Source organism: Cyprinus carpio, chromosome B9 (assembly GCF_018340385.1).
Source record: "Cyprinus carpio isolate SPL01 chromosome B9, ASM1834038v1, whole genome shotgun sequence".
Classification (NCBI taxonomy): Eukaryota; Metazoa; Chordata; class Actinopteri; order Cypriniformes; family Cyprinidae; genus Cyprinus; species Cyprinus carpio.
The window spans coordinates 31,410,796-31,427,890 of NC_056605.1; the positions used below are offsets into that span (position 1 = coordinate 31,410,796).

Here is a 17,095-nt window from a genome sequence, read left to right on the forward strand (position 1 = left end):
AGTGAGTCATTTTATTTCCTGTCTTATGCCAGTAATTCGTTTATAAATAGCATGTGAATTACATTGTTTGAAATACTCTTCCTCTTTCTTTTCTCTAATTTGTCTTCCCCTATTTGAGTGCTGAAGAAGCAACTGCCGTGTTGGACGGAGAGAATATTTTTAATCATTTCAAAATTGAAGTGCTGCCCTTTTTCTGGTTTTGCTTTCATTTATGAGGAAATCATAGCAGAACTTGAGCAAACCCCTGACATTGTTTTGCTTAATCTCTAGTGCAGAAACGTGTTCCCTTGAGATAAAGGATGAAAGTAATGTTGTTCCTCTTTATGGTGGTGTTTCAGTGACAATATTGTTCTAATAACATATAATTCATTAATTATACATCATAAAAAATGTAAGATAACAATGCTGATAGGTAGAAATTTGGTAATATAAACACTTTGCAGAATTACAAGGAAAAAGATTCAGAAAAACTTTGTTTGCGAGGGGAAGTTACGTTTAAATATACCCACTCTCACTTTTGATTGTAATTTTTTTTGTGGTTTAACATTGGTCAGTGACACCTGTTCTTCAAGTAGCACAGGGTGTGCAACTTGACAAACCAGCAAAAGTACCGAACAACAAGTCACAAATGTCAAAAGAGAACCCCAGGTCTGATGAAGATGGTGAGTAATTGAATGTTTTTTTCATTTACAGTATTCCGCTCTCTCATATAGTCATTATGTCTCAAAACAAAGATGCTCTGAGGTAGTTACAACAAGTGCATTTTTCTTAGCATGCAACTTATATATTCATAAAATGTTAGTTTATTTCCTGAATGTTTGAAAATGTTTGTTATTTTCATATATTTAAAACCATGCCAGAAATATCAGCTTAACTAAAATCTATTTATTTATTTATTTATTTTTACATTTTGTGCACTGATTTGGGGGGAAATATATGTAATTGAGTTACTGTAAACATGTAAAATGTGTTAAACAGGGTTATGTAAAGATCGGTGGGCAAAAACCATTTAGTCATTTATCAAGTTGATGCCATAAATCTGAATCCAGCTAAATGTAATTTAACACAGATGGAGCTCTTAATATAATCATAATCATTATCCATTGCTACAGCTCTCAAAAAAAAACAAAAAAAAAAAAAAAAAAACCTTCCTTCATACATGCTTATGGTACCTTTCAAAATGCAATGTGTACCATTTAGGTACAAATATGCACAATTTAGGGGTATATAAGACACAAATGTATTTTTGAAAAGGTGCCTCCCCAGTGACAGCTATTTGCCTTTTTTTTCTGAGAGTGCATAAGTTTGTGAATGACTTGTGAATACTACTGTATGTAGACTGAGTCTATTGTTTTATCATTATTCTACATTTTATTACACACTATCTTCCTCTTTTAGATGACAGAGAAGACATTCATCATCTTTGCGGGTCTAATTTCTTTGCTGGATGCAGCCGAATGGTACCCCAAAAGTCTGAAGTGTGACGTTTCTCTGGCTAGTAATGGGAGCGAGGTCACCGTCAACTGCACTGAACGAGAACTAATTGAAATTCCTTTGGGAATCCCAACGAATACCACCAACCTGACCCTAACAATCAACCACATACCCCATATTACGAACGATTCGTTTCACAAACTGCAGAACATCACTGAGATCGACTTGCGCTGCAACTGTGTACCAATCAAGGTCGGACCCAAAGACCGCGTCTGCACCCAGAGCTTGATGATTGACAACGGCACCTTCTGGAAGCTAAAGAACCTCAAGTCGCTTTATTTGGATGGTAACCAGCTATCCAGCATACCCAAGGGCCTGCCTCCCAACATAGTGCTTCTGAGTCTCGAGGTCAATAGTATTTATTCAATCCTTAAGGAAAATCTGACAGAACTGACGAATATCCAAACACTGTATCTCGGCCAGAACTGCTACTTCCGGAACCCATGCAACACATCATATTATATCGAAAAAGATGCATTTGTGCAGCTTGACAAGATGACTTTGCTTTCTCTGAAGTCTAACAACTTGTCTTACATCCCCCACCAACTACCATCCAGCCTCAAAGAGCTGTACCTGTACAACAACAATATTCAGACAATAACAGAGATGGACTTTCACAACCTGACGGAGCTGGAGATACTGGACTTGAGTGGGAATTGTCCACGTTGTTATAATGCACCTTTTCCATGCGTTCCATGCCCAAATAATGCTCCCCTTCAGATACATCCAAACTCCTTCAAGACCCTGAAGAACCTAAAGACTCTTCGTCTTCATAGTAATTCTTTAACGCACATACCTTCAGAGTGGTTTCAAAATCTGACTCAACTTGGTCTTCTAGACCTCTCCAGCAACTTTTTGGCTAAGGAGATAACATGCACCTCCTTTCCTTCATTGTTGCCTAATCTAGAAGAGTTGGATCTGTCTTTCAATTACGAGCTCCAGGTGTATCCTACATCCCTCAACCTTTCAAGATCATTCCGTCACCTTAAATCGCTGAAGGTCCTAAGAATCAGAGGGTATGTGTTTCAAGAACTCAAGCAGGAAGACATCCAACCGTTGGCTAAATTGAACAAACTGGAGCTCATTGATCTCGGCACAAACTTCATAAAGATAGCACATCTCAGCATCCTGAGGAACCTGAAAAACTTCAAAATCATCAACTTGTCTGACAACAAAATCTCAATGCCTTCTCAAGGAGAAACTTTGCTTTCTAACCACAGAGAAAGCCATTATAGTTCTCCAATGTCGCAAGGTGCACAGTACCACAATGGAGAAGTGAAGGATATGCACTATTTCCTTTATGACGAATATGCACGCAGCTGCAAATACAAAGACAAGGAACTCTGGATTTCAAGTCCTTTCAACAACGAATGTAGTTCCTTTGGAAAAACATTGGATATTAGTAGGAATAACATATTTTTCCTTCATTCTAGATTTTTGGATCTTGATGAGCTGAGTTGTCTGAATCTCTCTGGGAATGCCATGAGCCAGAGTTTGAACGGTTCTGAGTTTGTACAGTTGAAGAATTTACAATATCTAGACTTCTCAGACAATCGACTGGATTTGATGTTCTCTTCAGCATTTCAGGAACTGAGCAGCCTGGTGGTTCTGGATATCAGCCGTAACAGCCATTACTTTGTGGCTGAGGGTTTGACTCACATGCTGAATTTTACAAAGAACCTGGGTAAGCTGAGCAAATTAATCCTGAATGATAATCAAATCTCGACATCTACCAACACAGAAATGGAGAGTTTTTCTCTGGAGCATTTGGAGTTTAAAGGCAACCGTCTTGATATGTTGTGGAGAGATGGAGACACAAGGTATGCCAACTACTTTAAGAAACTTTTGGCCTTGAAGTCTCTTGATATCTCTCGCAACAACCTGAACTTCATCCCACTAGAAGTTTTTGAAGGTCTTCCAGACACCCTCACAGACCTGTACATTACTAACAACCAGTTAAAGTCATTTCATTGGGAGGGCCTTGTGAACCTTAAAAACCTAAAACTGTTAGACCTCAGTGGGAATCACTTGACTGATGTTCCTGAATGCTTGTCTAACTATACAAAATCAATCCAAACTCTGGTTCTACACAAGAACAACATTGTAAAACTGACTCCCAATTTTCTCAAGGATGCATTCAGCCTCAAGGTCCTGGATCTCAGTTACAATCGCATCCAGTTCATCGATGAGTCAAGTTTCCCAGGAAATGTTATAGACCAGCTGCAGACCCTATACTTGAACAACAACCGGTTTGTGTGCTCCTGCAATGCCACGTGGTTTGTCCGATGGATTAACCGGACGTCCGTGAACATCCCACGCCTTGCAATGGACGTCACCTGTGCTTCACCAAGTGCCCAAAAAGGTCAAAGTGTGATTTTCCTCAACATCCAGGCCTGCCAGCACAATTCCCTATCCATCATCCTCTGCATTTTACTGACCTCTGTGATTCTTAGCATCCTCACACTCACCATCTCCAGCCATCTCTTTCTTTGGGATGTTTGGTACATCTACCACTTCTGCTTGGCCAAACTCAAGGGATACCGTCGGCTTTCCTCCAACAGCACCGTCTATGATGCCTTTGTTGTCTACGATACGACTGATCCAGCCGTTCACGAGTGGGTCATGCAAGAGCTTCGCGTTCACCTGGAAGACAAGGGCGACCCGAGGATGCAACTCTGTTTGGAAGAGCGGGATTGGGTTCCTGGATGTCCCCTTATTGAAAACCTTTCCCAAAGCATACAGTTGAGTAAACGCACTGTTTTCATTCTGACCGGTCGATACATCAGGAGCGGCAGCTTCAGGACAGCGTTTTATTTGGCCCACCAGCGACTCATGGATGAAAGGAATGATGTTATTGTACTGATATTCTTGGAGAAAATGCCTTGTCATTCCAAGTACCTCAGACTGAGAAAGAGGTTGTATAAAAAATCAGTTCTCGAGTGGCCAAGGAACCCTCAAGCACAGAGGTACTTCTGGTTTAGTCTCAGAAGTGTCATGGCAACTGGGAGTCAGCAATACAACAAACTCTTCCAGGAAACTCTGTGATTGGGACACACTCCATGGATGCATTTGATGCTTTAAAGCTGCATTTTTGCATTTGAAAGCTTCTTGGGTAGTTGACACATATTTGGAAAGTTGACTTGCAGTCCTGCAGTGTAACACATTTTGCTTCAATTAAAATTTACAGATTTTGCAGATTTTATGACCATAATAATTTTACTGTTATTATTATCATTATACATATAGCAGTGTTTTATTATTCTTTCTTTCTTTCCTTTCTCTTTTTCTTTTATTTATTGAGCACTTTTACACAACAGACCATTGACCAAAGTGCTGTACAGTAAGTAAACACATAATAAAAAAAACATAACGAAATAAACTCCACAATTTCAATATAAAAACACGATCCACAATTTCAATATACAGAGAAATCTCTATACCCCATTAAATGCTAATGCAAGGAAATTAAGCTCTTTAAGCTTGTATTTAAAAACACTTAATGTGGGAGCTGCTGACCTTAGAGACCATTTTGGCTCATATTTCTCAATCAGTTCAAAAGCTTGATCTCCACTTCGCCGTTTAGTTCTAGGAATCATTAAGGTCAGCTGGTCAGACCATTTTGGCTCATATTTCTCAATCAGTTCCACCAAGTACAGTGGAGCTCTACTATTCAATGATTTATAGACAAAAAAACTAAATTTTAAAATTAATTCTATAGGGTTAGGTTAACCATTGTAAAGAACTCAGAACAGAAGTAATATGGTCTCTCTTACGAGAACCTGTCAAAAGCATCACTGCAGCATTTTGGAACAGTTGTAAGCACTTAAGCAATGATTTATTTAGGCCAACATATAATGAGTTGCAGTAAGCTTGTGAATACAAAGACATGAATTATTTTTTCCAAATCACGCATGGACAAAAATGGTTTCACCTTGGCTATTAATCTCAAGTGATAAAAACAAGACCTAACCACAGAATAAATATGTTGCTCAAACTTGAGATCACTATCAAAAAGAACTCCTAAATTTCGCACTGCTGATTTACAAAAAGGGGCTAAACTGCTCAAATCATATAAATTATTTGGAGCTCCAAACCACACAACTTCAGTTTTGTCTTTATTCAGATTTTAAACATTTAAATCCCGCAAAGCTTCTATTTGCTTTTTAAGATTATTTTGCAAAGGAAGAAACACTTGCATGTCATCTGCATAGAAGTGAAATGAGATTCGAAAATTTTATCCAAGGGGTAACATATACAAAGAAAACAGAATTGGGCCGAGAATTGACCCCTGTGGAACCCCACAAAGTAAAGAAACAGGTTGTGAATAATCTTGACCAAAATTTACAGAAAAAGATTTGTTTGAAAGAAAGGACTTTAAGCACTATACCATGGATTACCACCACCTTCTCAAGCCGTGAGAGTAAAATCTCATGGTCAGTAGGATTGAATGCGGCGCTAAGATCTAATAAAACAAGACTGCTGAGGACCCTGAGTCAACTGCAGTCAATAAATCACTTAAAACCCTGATCAAAGCCAACTCAGTACTATGGTGAGCAGTAAAGCCGGACTGGAAAATTTAAAAAATGTCATTCTGTAGCAAAAAAAGTATGTAACGGATTAAAAGCCACCTTCTCTAAAACCTTTGATAGAAAAGGTAACTTTGAGATTGGTGGATAATTTGATACAACAGTGGGATCCAAATGTGTTTTTTTACATTATTATTGCAATAACTATTATATTCTACTAATACTTTGAGTTGGCTTTTAATTTTCTGTTTTTGACATTTGTTTTTTAAACATGTCTCTATAGTTTTTATACATTTCAATTTTAGTTTAGTACAATTTTAGTATCATAAACTAAATGAAAAGGAAAAAAAAGCTTTTAATTAAGCTTGTAAAATATTTCTAAAACACAATAGCTTAATTATAACATTTTTAATTAAGCTTTTTAAATATGAAAGTTTTTAAATATTTTACTTCATTTCTGTTTGTTTATTTTACCAGTTTATTTTTTTAATGGTTTTAGTGAACTATAAAAACCCTGATTCACAGGTTTTATGTAGTAACAGTTTTATGCTAATTTAAGTAATTTTATGCTTACTGTAAATCCTTACAGTCATTTTGACCAAAATTAAATGTTGCGAGGCATCTGCTTTTTCCTGGTTTACAAAGACGTGTTATTCAGGCACCTCGTGGGACCGGTATGAAAGTGATTAAAAGAGAAAACCACAGCAGTGTGTCATTGCCTTAAATATGTGGTAACGAAACAAAACTGTATATTCATATAAAAATATACATAAGTAGCCTTAATCTTTGGGTAAACTACATTCACCTCTATCATGTCACAAAAACATACAGAGAATATATGTACATGTATTAATGAAGGTAAAAAAAAAAAAAATATATATATATATATATATATATATATATATATATATATATATATATATATATATATATATATATATATATATATATATATATATATATACAGTGCCGTAAATAATAAGAATTTACTTATTGACTTAAAATATAATTAATATTAAATAATTTTAATGCATTAATTTAGCTTTTTAGTGCACCCTATAATGCACTGAATAATCCCATAAATTGTTGCAAGCAGTTTTAAAACCTAGGAATGCTTATATACAGTATTCATTGTTACACCTTTAGAAAGTATAATGCATTGAGACATTTGACCAATTTCAAATGTAACAAGGATTCTGCAAATATTATAATGCATTTTAACTTTGATCAAGACAAGATATAATTCATTACAATGTACGTTATGAAAACTTTTATGATGCATTATGTGTGAAGGCTTTAAGTGTTACCAAATTTCTGTCATCATAATTGTGCAAATCCCCATTATAACATTTATATAACATGCATTTTATATGCTATAATACTAGTTCCATTTCGCAGAGAGTATGCAAATAGACAATTTGTCATTCTGCCCAAATCAATAACTTTAGAAAAACACTGTTTATTAAATTTCAAGTTTTAAGTGTGTAATTTCTGTGGTAGTAGTGTCACCAAACAGAACTGCTAAAAATAACACTCAAACAAACAGCTTTACAGTTACCACAATGTCAGTGTTTCATTTTTATAAGGAAATAAAACTGCAAATGGTTGACTTATAGTGACTCTGCACATTTCAGTGGCATATAAAGATTCTTGATATGGGAAACTGTTCTTACCACTGAAAAAAAAAACACTTCACCTTTAAAATAATGTTTCTATATACTTTGAACCACAGATAAATATTAAAGCAAGCTGAGTATAAACCTGATGTTAAAATAATTGGGATTATGTCTCGAAAATAAATTATGATTTGGGAATATACAAAGACCTCTTAATTTCTAGAGAGAGCCCCTGTAACATTTGTAAATGTGCATGTGATCTGTGCCATTACGTTCCTGAGAAGAAGGAACAATGTGCAGAACTTCCTCACTTCTACTGGCAACTGACGAAACCACTTTCATCTTTGTGGCTGCACTGATCCACACAGCCACCAGTTAGATGTGACTAATGAAAAAAACATCAAACAAACAGCATTAGACAGAAACTGAACGATTTATATTAGTCATTGGACTGCCAGGTGCCGATCAAAAGCAGCATTCAGAGCTGTTAGTGTTAAAATAATCTTCAACTGTTAAACCAAAACTTCCTGTTTTCTAAATGCAACTGTGTGCGCATTTCCAGACACCACTTATTTTGGGTCTATGCATTGCATAGCTTGCACCGGGACATTACATAGACACTGCTACCATGGTAAGGAAGTGCACTTCATTACATTAATGAGCTATTATTTCTCTTTCCTTTGGTTATTCATTGTTATGTATCATTATATAATTGACTGTTAAAGAGATGAGTTTGGTTGCAGGTTAATGGCTTTTATAGTCTTTTGCATACGGCGTTCAGGTTACGAAGACAAATGCATGTCATGCACATAAAAATGCATTGCCTTAATAATTTTGGTATAGTTCACCAAAATTACCTTTCTTTTTTTCTTTCTGAATTTTCTAAAAATTGCTCAGTTTCACTTGAAACTCAACGTCTTACTCTTAGACTTTTTTATGTGCTGTTCATGGTTAAAGACAATTGCATGTCATCCACATTAGAATGCATTATTTTAACATGCTAAAATGTTTTTGTCACAGTTTGTCTTATTGGTCAACACCGTATAACAGCTCTGTGTTTCATATCCGACAGGTGATAAAATTAGACCTCTGGCTCATTATGACACTAACCCTGTGTCAAATGGACACAGTGAGTCTGAAGATTCAACCCTGTGATATATATGACAATGTAACCACAATGACGGTTGTGGTTGACTGCCATGGACGTGGACTCAAAATGGTGCCAAAGTTCTTACCAAATACAACTGATCTTGATATATCTGAGAACAAGATTGAGAACGTTACAGCAGAAAACTTCCAAGACCTGGCAAATCTGACCAATCTAAATCTGAACTGGCTGAATAAAAAAGATAAGGTTCTTGTTGGCACCGGGGTGTTTTCGAATATGACCAAGCTACGTAAACTGGAGCTCAACGGGATCGGACTAAAGGACGTACCAAAAGATATTCCAAAGAATCTGCAAGAACTAACGCTGATTGAGAACAAGATCACCCGGTTAAACTCAACATCCTTCAGGCATGTGCAAAATCTGTCACTCATTTACCTTTCGAGAAACTGCTACTACTGGAATCCTTGCTCAAGTTATTATCATATAGAAGACGGAAGTTTTTCTGTCCTGACCAAGTTGAAAAACCTTACTTTGTCTTTTAACAACTTAACTCAAGTCCCCAAAGGCTTACCGTTCTCATTGATGAAACTTGAGCTTGCTTCAAACAGAATATCGTACATCGGAAAGCATGATTTCCGAGGACTCAACAATCTGATAAGTCTAAATATCCAAGGGAACTGTCCACGGTGTTATACTGCTCCATTTCCATGCATTCCATGTAAAAATGTTTCCATTGAAATTCATCCACGAGCCTTTGCTGGCCTCGGAAAGCTGCGGATTCTGGACCTTGCTGGAAATTCAATCAGGAAAATCAATCCTACTTGGTTCGCAAACATCTCAAAGCTTGAGGAACTCTACCTGTCGTATAATTACTTGTTCAGTGCTGTTCAAGATAAGATTTTCTTGAATAATCTGCCACTGCTGACAAAACTCGATCTCTCGTTTAACTACGCTCTCAAGATTTACCCCACCACGGTTACAATATCACCCAGCTTTGCAAACTTAACGTCGCTGAGGACGCTGCACCTTCGTGGTTTGGTTTTTCAAGAAATCCAAGAAGAGACCTTCAGCTCTCTATTTGGTTTACGAAATCTGTCGGTGTTGGATGTAGGAATAAACTTCATTATCCATGCAAAAGCGGAAATATTTGAAAAATTTCAACATGTGAAACTAATCTATCTTTCGGAAAACAGACTTTACCCGGAGTTGCGTAAAGATGCAGGCGTTGGTTTAAAATCTTCATTCATGATGCCCTCGATGTCAGAACCTTATCCTAAAGGGAATTCTTTCAGCCTTCCAAAAGATCTTGTAAAACCAGAGTGCTCTGCCACCGGGCGCGTGTTAGATCTCAGCCGAAATAACCTGTTCTTAATTACTCCTGAACAGTTTCAGCCATACGGGAATATATCTTGCCTCAATCTCTCAGGAAATGGCTTTGCCACAGCTCCGAATGGATCTGAATTCACATCGCTCCCAGACCTCAAATATCTGGACTTGTCCTTCAACAGAATTGACCTGGCATACGATTACGCTTTCCGAGAGTTACAGAGTCTCGAGGTGCTAGATCTTAGTGACAACTCCCATTACTTCACTGTGGAAGGTGTGACCCTCAATTTGAACTTTCTCAAATATTTGCCCTCCTTGAAAGTGTTAAATATGAGCTACAACAGCATCTATACCTTAACCACCAAAACCATGTCAAGCAAGTCTCTTCAAGAGCTGCAATTCCAGCACAATAAACTCGGCAAGATGTGGAGGTTGAAAGACGGAACCTACGATAGGCTATTCGAAGACTTGACCAATGTGACCTATCTTGACATATCCCATAATGACATTAGGAACATCCCTTTAGAGATTTATAAATATCTTCCCAAAAGCATTCAAAAGTTGGGATTAAGCAAAAATAGACTGAGAAGCGTTAATTGGGACATGTTGAGACAATTCACTCATCTACGAGAGCTCATTTTAAGTCACAACTACATCCTAAAAATATCTAGTAACTTGTCAAGCGACGTTCCTTCTTTAGTGTTCCTTGATCTGTGGCACAACAAAATATCCGAGCTTTCCAGTGGATTCCTTCAGGGAGCGGTAAACCTAGAGAGGCTTGATCTCAGTCACAACCAGATCATAACAATCAACCAGTCCACGTTTCCAGCTGAAACTGAGTTTTACCTAAAGACGCTGTGGCTCAACAACAACCCTTTCCACTGCACATGCAACCTGTTCGAATTTGTTCTGTGGATTCGCAAGACTAAAGTGAAGATCCCCAAATTGGTGACTGGTGTGACATGTGCCATGCCTGAGGAGAGGGAAGGTAAAGCAGTGATAGAATTTGATATTACAGAATGCAACGATGACCAGTTGGCGTTTCTGGCGTACTTCTTCTCCACTTTTTGCATTATATGCAGCACATTTGTGGCTGTCGCAATGCACCTTTTCTACTGGGACATTTCCTACTTGTTCTACTATTTGAAAGCCAGATTTACTGGGTATCAGCAACTGAGCTCTGACAGCTGCATCTATGACGCCTTCATCACCTACGACACCAAGGACACACAGGTCAAGTCACCTTTATTTATTTTGCATTTACATAAAACAGATAGTTTCAAAGCACATAATAAACAGGAAAAACAACAGAATCAAAATATCAAAATTACAAAAAAAAATACACCCATTAAAAGTGTAGTAAAGTTAATTCTAAATTGATAAATCCCAGTAACCTTGACGGAATGTTCATTCAGAATCATCTGATCTTTAATAATGTTCTCAAAACGTTCGTACAAAAATGTTATTTATACGTTGTTCATGGAATGTTTTCCTGAAACGTTTTAGTTGGATGTTCGTCTAACATATTTGAAATGTTAATATTGTTTCAGAATGACCAGAAAACATTCAAAAGTAATGTTCCCATAATGTTTATGAAATTATAATATGAAATGCTCCCTTAATGATAACATAAAGAAAGAAAGAAAGAAAGAAAGAAAGAAAGAAAGAAAGAAAGAAAGAAAGAAAGCTGGGTATTTTGAATGTTTAGAGAACATTCAGATATAGCATTTTCATAACTTAATGGTAACAGTAGCTAAATGTTAGAATATTAAAACATTTAAAACAACTTTACCAACTATTTTTCAAAATGTTCAACATTCAAAAAGTAACATTCTCATAATGTTTGTGAAGTAATACAATGGAATGTTTCTTTAATGTTCACAAAAAAAACTAAAACTGGATGTTTTGAACATTCAGAAAACATCCAGAAATAAGGTTTTCACAACTTTCTTGGATGTAAAATGTTCTTAAAACATATTTTTGGGAAAAAGCTCTAAGTAGACAATCACCGCTAACTAGAAATGTTCTTAAGACCAGTCTGGCAAGGATCTCTCAAACTTATGAACAAACGTTCTTCCAGTAATATTAATATAACATTTGTTCGCAGTTATCTGGTCTTTAAAAATGTTCCTTAAAATGTTCTTTCTAAAACAATATTTCAATGTATTTTTAAACGTACAAGTTGGACATTCATCTAATGATTTTCAAATGCTATTGTTTCTGAACATTCAAATGTTGCTAATTTAATAATGAATTTAATAATATTTGCAAAACCAAGAAAAAAAAAAACGTTTTTAAAACATTTAAAATCTGGACATCTTTGAACATTCATAAATAATATTTTCATAATGTTAATGTTATTGAAACATTCCTAGAACATTTTAAAATGTTCTTATGATGTTCATTCACAGTTATCTGCTCTTTAATAACGTTCTCAAATTATTCATGCATCTTTCATGGAATGTTGTCGTAGGTTGTTCGTCAAAGGTTTTTTTTTTTTTTACTCTACTATTTACTACTTTTCAAAATGAACAACATTCAAAAAGTAGCGTTCCAATAATGTTTTTTTAAATGATACAGTGGAACATTCCCTTAATGTTTTTGCTAACCTTTGCATAAACAAGAAAAACGTTTTTAAAATCATTCAAAAATGTCTGAGAACATTCAGAAATAAAGTTCTTATAGAAATGTTATCAAAATGTTTTTAGAACATATTTTGTAAGCTGGGAGTCATTATTCAGCTCAGTGTTGATTCAGTTCAGTTCAATAAGTATGTGAAGTTCATCAATCATAAAAAAAAGTCCAGTCCAGCTATGAGCAGCTCTACAGAACACAACAGTGTGGTTCTTCAGCCAGATTCAGTTCAGTTCAATGAGTGTGGATGTTGCAGGTGTCTGACTGGGTGCTCAATCACCTGCGAGTGCAGCTGGAGGAGCAAGGCGAGCGATTCCTGCCCATATGCCTGGAGGAACGGGACTGGATTCCCGGTTCTCCCGTTCTGGACAGTCTGACGCAGAGCATCCAGCACAGCCGCAAAACCGTCTTCGTCCTGACCGAGCGCTACGTGAACAGTGGCTCCTTTAAGCTGGCCGTGTTCCTGGCGCACCAGAGGCTTCTGGAGGATAACGAGGACGTGATCGTGCTGCTGCTGCTGGAGCCCGTGTTGCAGCACTCGCACTTTCTGCGGCTGCGCAGGCGGCTCTGCGGGCGCAGCATTCTCGAGTGGCCGCACTCACCGTCCGCCGAAGCCTGGTTCTGGCAGTCGCTGCGGAACGCCATCCGAGTGGACAACCAGGCCATGTACAGCGACCTCTACAGCAGATATTTCACCACTAAGTAGAAGGAACTATGCATAAAACTGGTTTGAGCTACAGCAACAAAATGAACGCCGTGTTAGTCACAGAAACAGAGCCCTGAGGCAATTTTTGTATTGCATAGATTCAGTTCAGAAAGCACCAATCTGGATGAAATTGTTTTAGATTTCTGTAGCCTATAAAGTGAAAACAGAACAAAAGTAAACAAACGTGCACCAGTGTGTGTGTGTGTGTGTGTGTGTGCACTTTTAATATAAAAGAATACTAATAGTTTGTTTTTTGTTTAAGTTAGAAAAAATAAAGTACAATTCTCAGACTAAGAGCTAAAAAGCAATATACAGAGAGAATATAAATATATATACATTTATATATATATATATATATATATATATATATATATATATATATATATATATATATATATATATATATAATTTTAATGTATTCTGTTGAAAAAAAAATATTTCACATTCAGTCAAAACTTTTTCTTTTACTCATTTCTTTATGTATATAGATTTTTTTTTTTTTTTTTGTTTTTTTTTTGGTTAATCTGAAACAAACTCACCTGTAAAATCTTGTGAAATCAAGTCCATTACAAACTATATAATTTCCCTTTGCACAAACAAGCAAGAGCAACAAGCAGCACCCGTTTTCGTATTTTTCATCATAAAATGGTGAAAAAGTGCTGGAAATTTTCATGCCAACTTTTTTTTTTTTATTGTAAAATTGGTGGACGTATTTCAGATGGAAAGGACCTGTATCATGACTACAAGAATAATCCTTCACTCTCACTAATGTTTTAATTAGTTTGTTGTATTTTGACCTTTTGACAAGGTCCATCTGTTTCATATTTTTCTTCAAAAAATGATGAAAAGTATATATATATATATATATATGAAAAAAAAATATATATATATATATATATATAATATAAAGCAAAATGTATGGATTTGAAAATGAAAGTGAAAAGAAGCAGTACAAGTTTACAAGATGAATCCTTCACTCGGTCACTGATATTTTAATTAGTCTGTTGTATTTTAAAGCCTACTCATTTTCATTTTTTTAAGGTAGAATATCATCTTGAAAAATGTAAATTCTAATTATTAAAACAAATAATTAAAAACATCCAATTCAAACTTCATTGTTTCTCTTTGCAAACACACACTCCGTAAAAGAGATGCAAAGAAAGATTTAGCAAGGACCATCTGTTTCCTATTTTCATCATAACCTGATGAAAAGGCACAGCAAGTTTGGCAAGGAACTGCTCAAATGTCTCTAAACAGTCTGCTAGCACACACTTCCTGTTACAGTGTAGATCAGCTTTCCTCCCATGCCAGCTAAAATACGGTTTCTTTTATGCATGTCTTGTGCATGGGCCTACTTGACAAAAAAACAATATGCTTCATTCGTTCATTCATTTTGAGTGTTTAGCCTTGTTAGTGTTCACCAGACAAAAAGTAGGAGTTTTGCGGTAGTTCCACAAAATAATCAATTTACAGCTCAGTCTTTGCTGTATCTGGTCTTGTTGAACTGACTTTATTGGGTAAATACCCCCCAAAAGAAAAATAAAATAAAATGTGATAATACATTTGTTTGTGATCTTGTGAGCCAGAAACACGTTTCTTGCTTTGTCAACATATTTATTATAGTAGAAGTATGCCATAAATGTTTGTACTTGAATTTTATTCAACAGAAAAATAATCGTAAAAACCTTTCCTGCGATTGTTCCGGTGAAAAATAACAATTTTATGATTATATATTTATTTAAAGATGTTGTGGTTGTATTCTACATGTCCACCAGATGTCGCTGTCGCCCAACAGCAGCGTTGCTCTCAGAGGGCGTTCACTTCAGTCTGTTTTCTCACTGCCTAAATTCTCAAATACATGCATGTTTCCAATGTTTCTTAACTAAAATCTTTATTCTTATTACCTAGTTGGCGGGTTTATAATATTTATAAGGACTCCGCGAAGTAAGGATGCATCTAACGGGCCGGTGACGTCAGTCACGTGATTTGCATATCCCTGCGTATAAATGCATTGATTCTGCGCTTTTCCTCCCACTGCTGCATCTGCTGGAGAATAACCCACTTCGACTACCACAAACTCTGGTGAGCACGACAAGCGCTTTTTGCTCTTAGAATGCACGAATAAATCGTTCCTTGTATTTTAGATTACGGTCTATAATTTCAATCCGAACGCATTTATATAAACTGGTTTCGCTCTTATGCATAATTGGCGAAATGCATCACAACATAAATGCATCCGTTTTACAATCACGACCAGGGGACGTGACAACATTTAAATATATTGTATGTAAAATGTGATTCTTAGCATATGTCTAACAGAGACAATCGAAGAGGTTTCTTTGTGTTTGATTAGTTTTTATTCAATGCACCAAAATGGGAACTATTGCATAAATGTGAGTTTGAAATATGCTCAGATCGTTGCAAAAGCTAAAAGATTTTTTTTACAGATAGAAATGTTGATATGAAGTGAAATAGGAGCGAGAATGAGCAGGAAAGGGCGGTGGTTACATACCAAATACTCAAGACTGTGATGCAACACCAGCCTTTGCTGTGAGCAGTTTTTACAGCAAGACTTTACCTTTGTTCTTTCCTGCATTTATTTCTTTTCTCTGGAATGCACGTTTAAGTGTATTTTGCTACATTAGGATACCAAATACTACAGATTAGGGAAACAAAGGGTTGGAAAAGCTCATATTGGCTGTGCACTAATATGAATATTAATGTTGGGTGTCTCTGTGTTAGTCATAAGGCCTTGTGTCTGCGTGCATTTGTCTCTTTGTGTGTGTGTCATCATTAACAGCAAGCCATTTCCTGTTATTTGATTCCAGACCCTCTGCAAACATGTCTGACAAGCCAAATCTCGAGGAGGTGACCAGCTTTGACAAAACCAAGCTGAAGAAAACAGAAACTCAGGAGAAGAATCCTTTGCCGTCTAAAGAAAGTACGGTTTCTCACACCTTTTTTGAGGCGTGCACATGAAACAGTGAAACCCGAGGCTAACAAATAACGCTCTGCTCTTGTCTTTCAGCCATCGAACAGGAGAAGCAGGCGGGTTCATCATGAAACTCGCCCGGCACACTTCTATGCACTGTACATTCCACATTGCCTTCTTTTTCACGTCTTCTCGCTGTTTAACTTTTAACGGAAATATATGACCTAAGTCGCATTGTGATTGGACAGCCCAAAAAAAGCAGACGTCCGTACAAGCCCTGTGTTTCTGTGCCCACGTACTCCTCTTTTTGTAAACCGCACCACTGATATTCTCATGAAGTTTGTTGATATGGAGGAGGAGGAGGCGGAGCCTGGCGTGAAGCTTCACCAGTTTCACTGCTTTGAGAAGTGGCGAGGGGGCGGGGCTAAGAGTTTGAGTGACACGTAACAGAGACTCGCTCTTGTAACATCCCTTGTGATCTTGGTTGACTTGCTCAAATGCTTTAAAGTCATGCAGTGTTTTTTTTTTTTTTTTTTTTTTTTTTTTTTTTTTTTTTTTTTTTGTATGTTGACGTCTTGGAATGCACAATTTTTTGTTTTGTAATGCAAATAAAAATCTGTAATATTCAGATGGACATCTTTTTAAATGTTTGTTCTGTGCTTCTCGCTTTCAGCCGTGCCGGCTTATCGCTTTAAGGAATTCAACTAATTTTATAAATTTGTTTGTGTAATTACTAGATGAGGATTTTTAAAA

The 17,095-nt window shown here is 36.5% G+C and overlaps 3 protein-coding genes across 3 annotated transcripts; all 3 read left to right on the forward strand.

The window, feature by feature from the left end:
- The first annotated feature begins 2 nt into the window (after nucleotides 1-2).
- Nucleotides 3-4,691, forward strand: tlr7 (toll-like receptor 7). The gene is made up of 2 exons (XM_019126535.2): nucleotides 3-662; nucleotides 1,399-4,691. The coding sequence occupies exons 1-2, from the start codon at nucleotides 654-656 to the stop codon at nucleotides 4,537-4,539; spliced, it is 3,150 nt and encodes a 1,049-aa protein (XP_018982080.2). The 5' UTR covers nucleotides 3-653; the 3' UTR covers nucleotides 4,540-4,691.
- A 2,662-nt stretch (nucleotides 4,692-7,353) lies between these two features.
- LOC109045015 (toll-like receptor 8) lies at nucleotides 7,354-13,726 on the forward strand. The gene is made up of 3 exons (XM_042731920.1): nucleotides 7,354-8,267; nucleotides 8,709-11,303; nucleotides 12,961-13,726. The coding sequence occupies exons 1-3, from the start codon at nucleotides 8,265-8,267 to the stop codon at nucleotides 13,408-13,410; spliced, it is 3,048 nt and encodes a 1,015-aa protein (XP_042587854.1). The 5' UTR covers nucleotides 7,354-8,264; the 3' UTR covers nucleotides 13,411-13,726.
- A 1,609-nt stretch (nucleotides 13,727-15,335) lies between these two features.
- LOC109113719 (thymosin beta 4 X-linked) lies at nucleotides 15,336-16,587 on the forward strand. Its single transcript, XM_019126538.2, has 3 exons — nucleotides 15,336-15,492; nucleotides 16,239-16,351; nucleotides 16,439-16,587. Exons 2-3 carry the CDS (start codon nucleotides 16,252-16,254, stop codon nucleotides 16,471-16,473), a joined length of 135 nt encoding a protein of 44 aa, XP_018982083.1. The 5' UTR covers nucleotides 15,336-15,492; nucleotides 16,239-16,251; the 3' UTR covers nucleotides 16,474-16,587.
- Nucleotides 16,588-17,095: the final 508 nt, after the last annotated feature.

What these genes read in the sequence shown, in the direction of transcription:
- LOC109045015 (XM_042731920.1), top strand. An exon ending in ACGACACCAAGGACACACAG is followed by an intron (nt 11,304 to 12,960) that starts GTCAAGTCACCT and finishes TGGATGTTGCAG; the next exon opens with GTGTCTGACTGGGTGCTCAA.
- LOC109113719 (XM_019126538.2), top strand. Translation starts at nt 16,252, where the DNA reads ATGTCTGACAAGCCAAATCTCGAGGAGGTGACCAGCTTTGACAAAACC. An exon ending in TCCTTTGCCGTCTAAAGAAA is followed by an intron (nt 16,352 to 16,438) that starts GTACGGTTTCTC and finishes CTTGTCTTTCAG; the next exon opens with CCATCGAACAGGAGAAGCAG.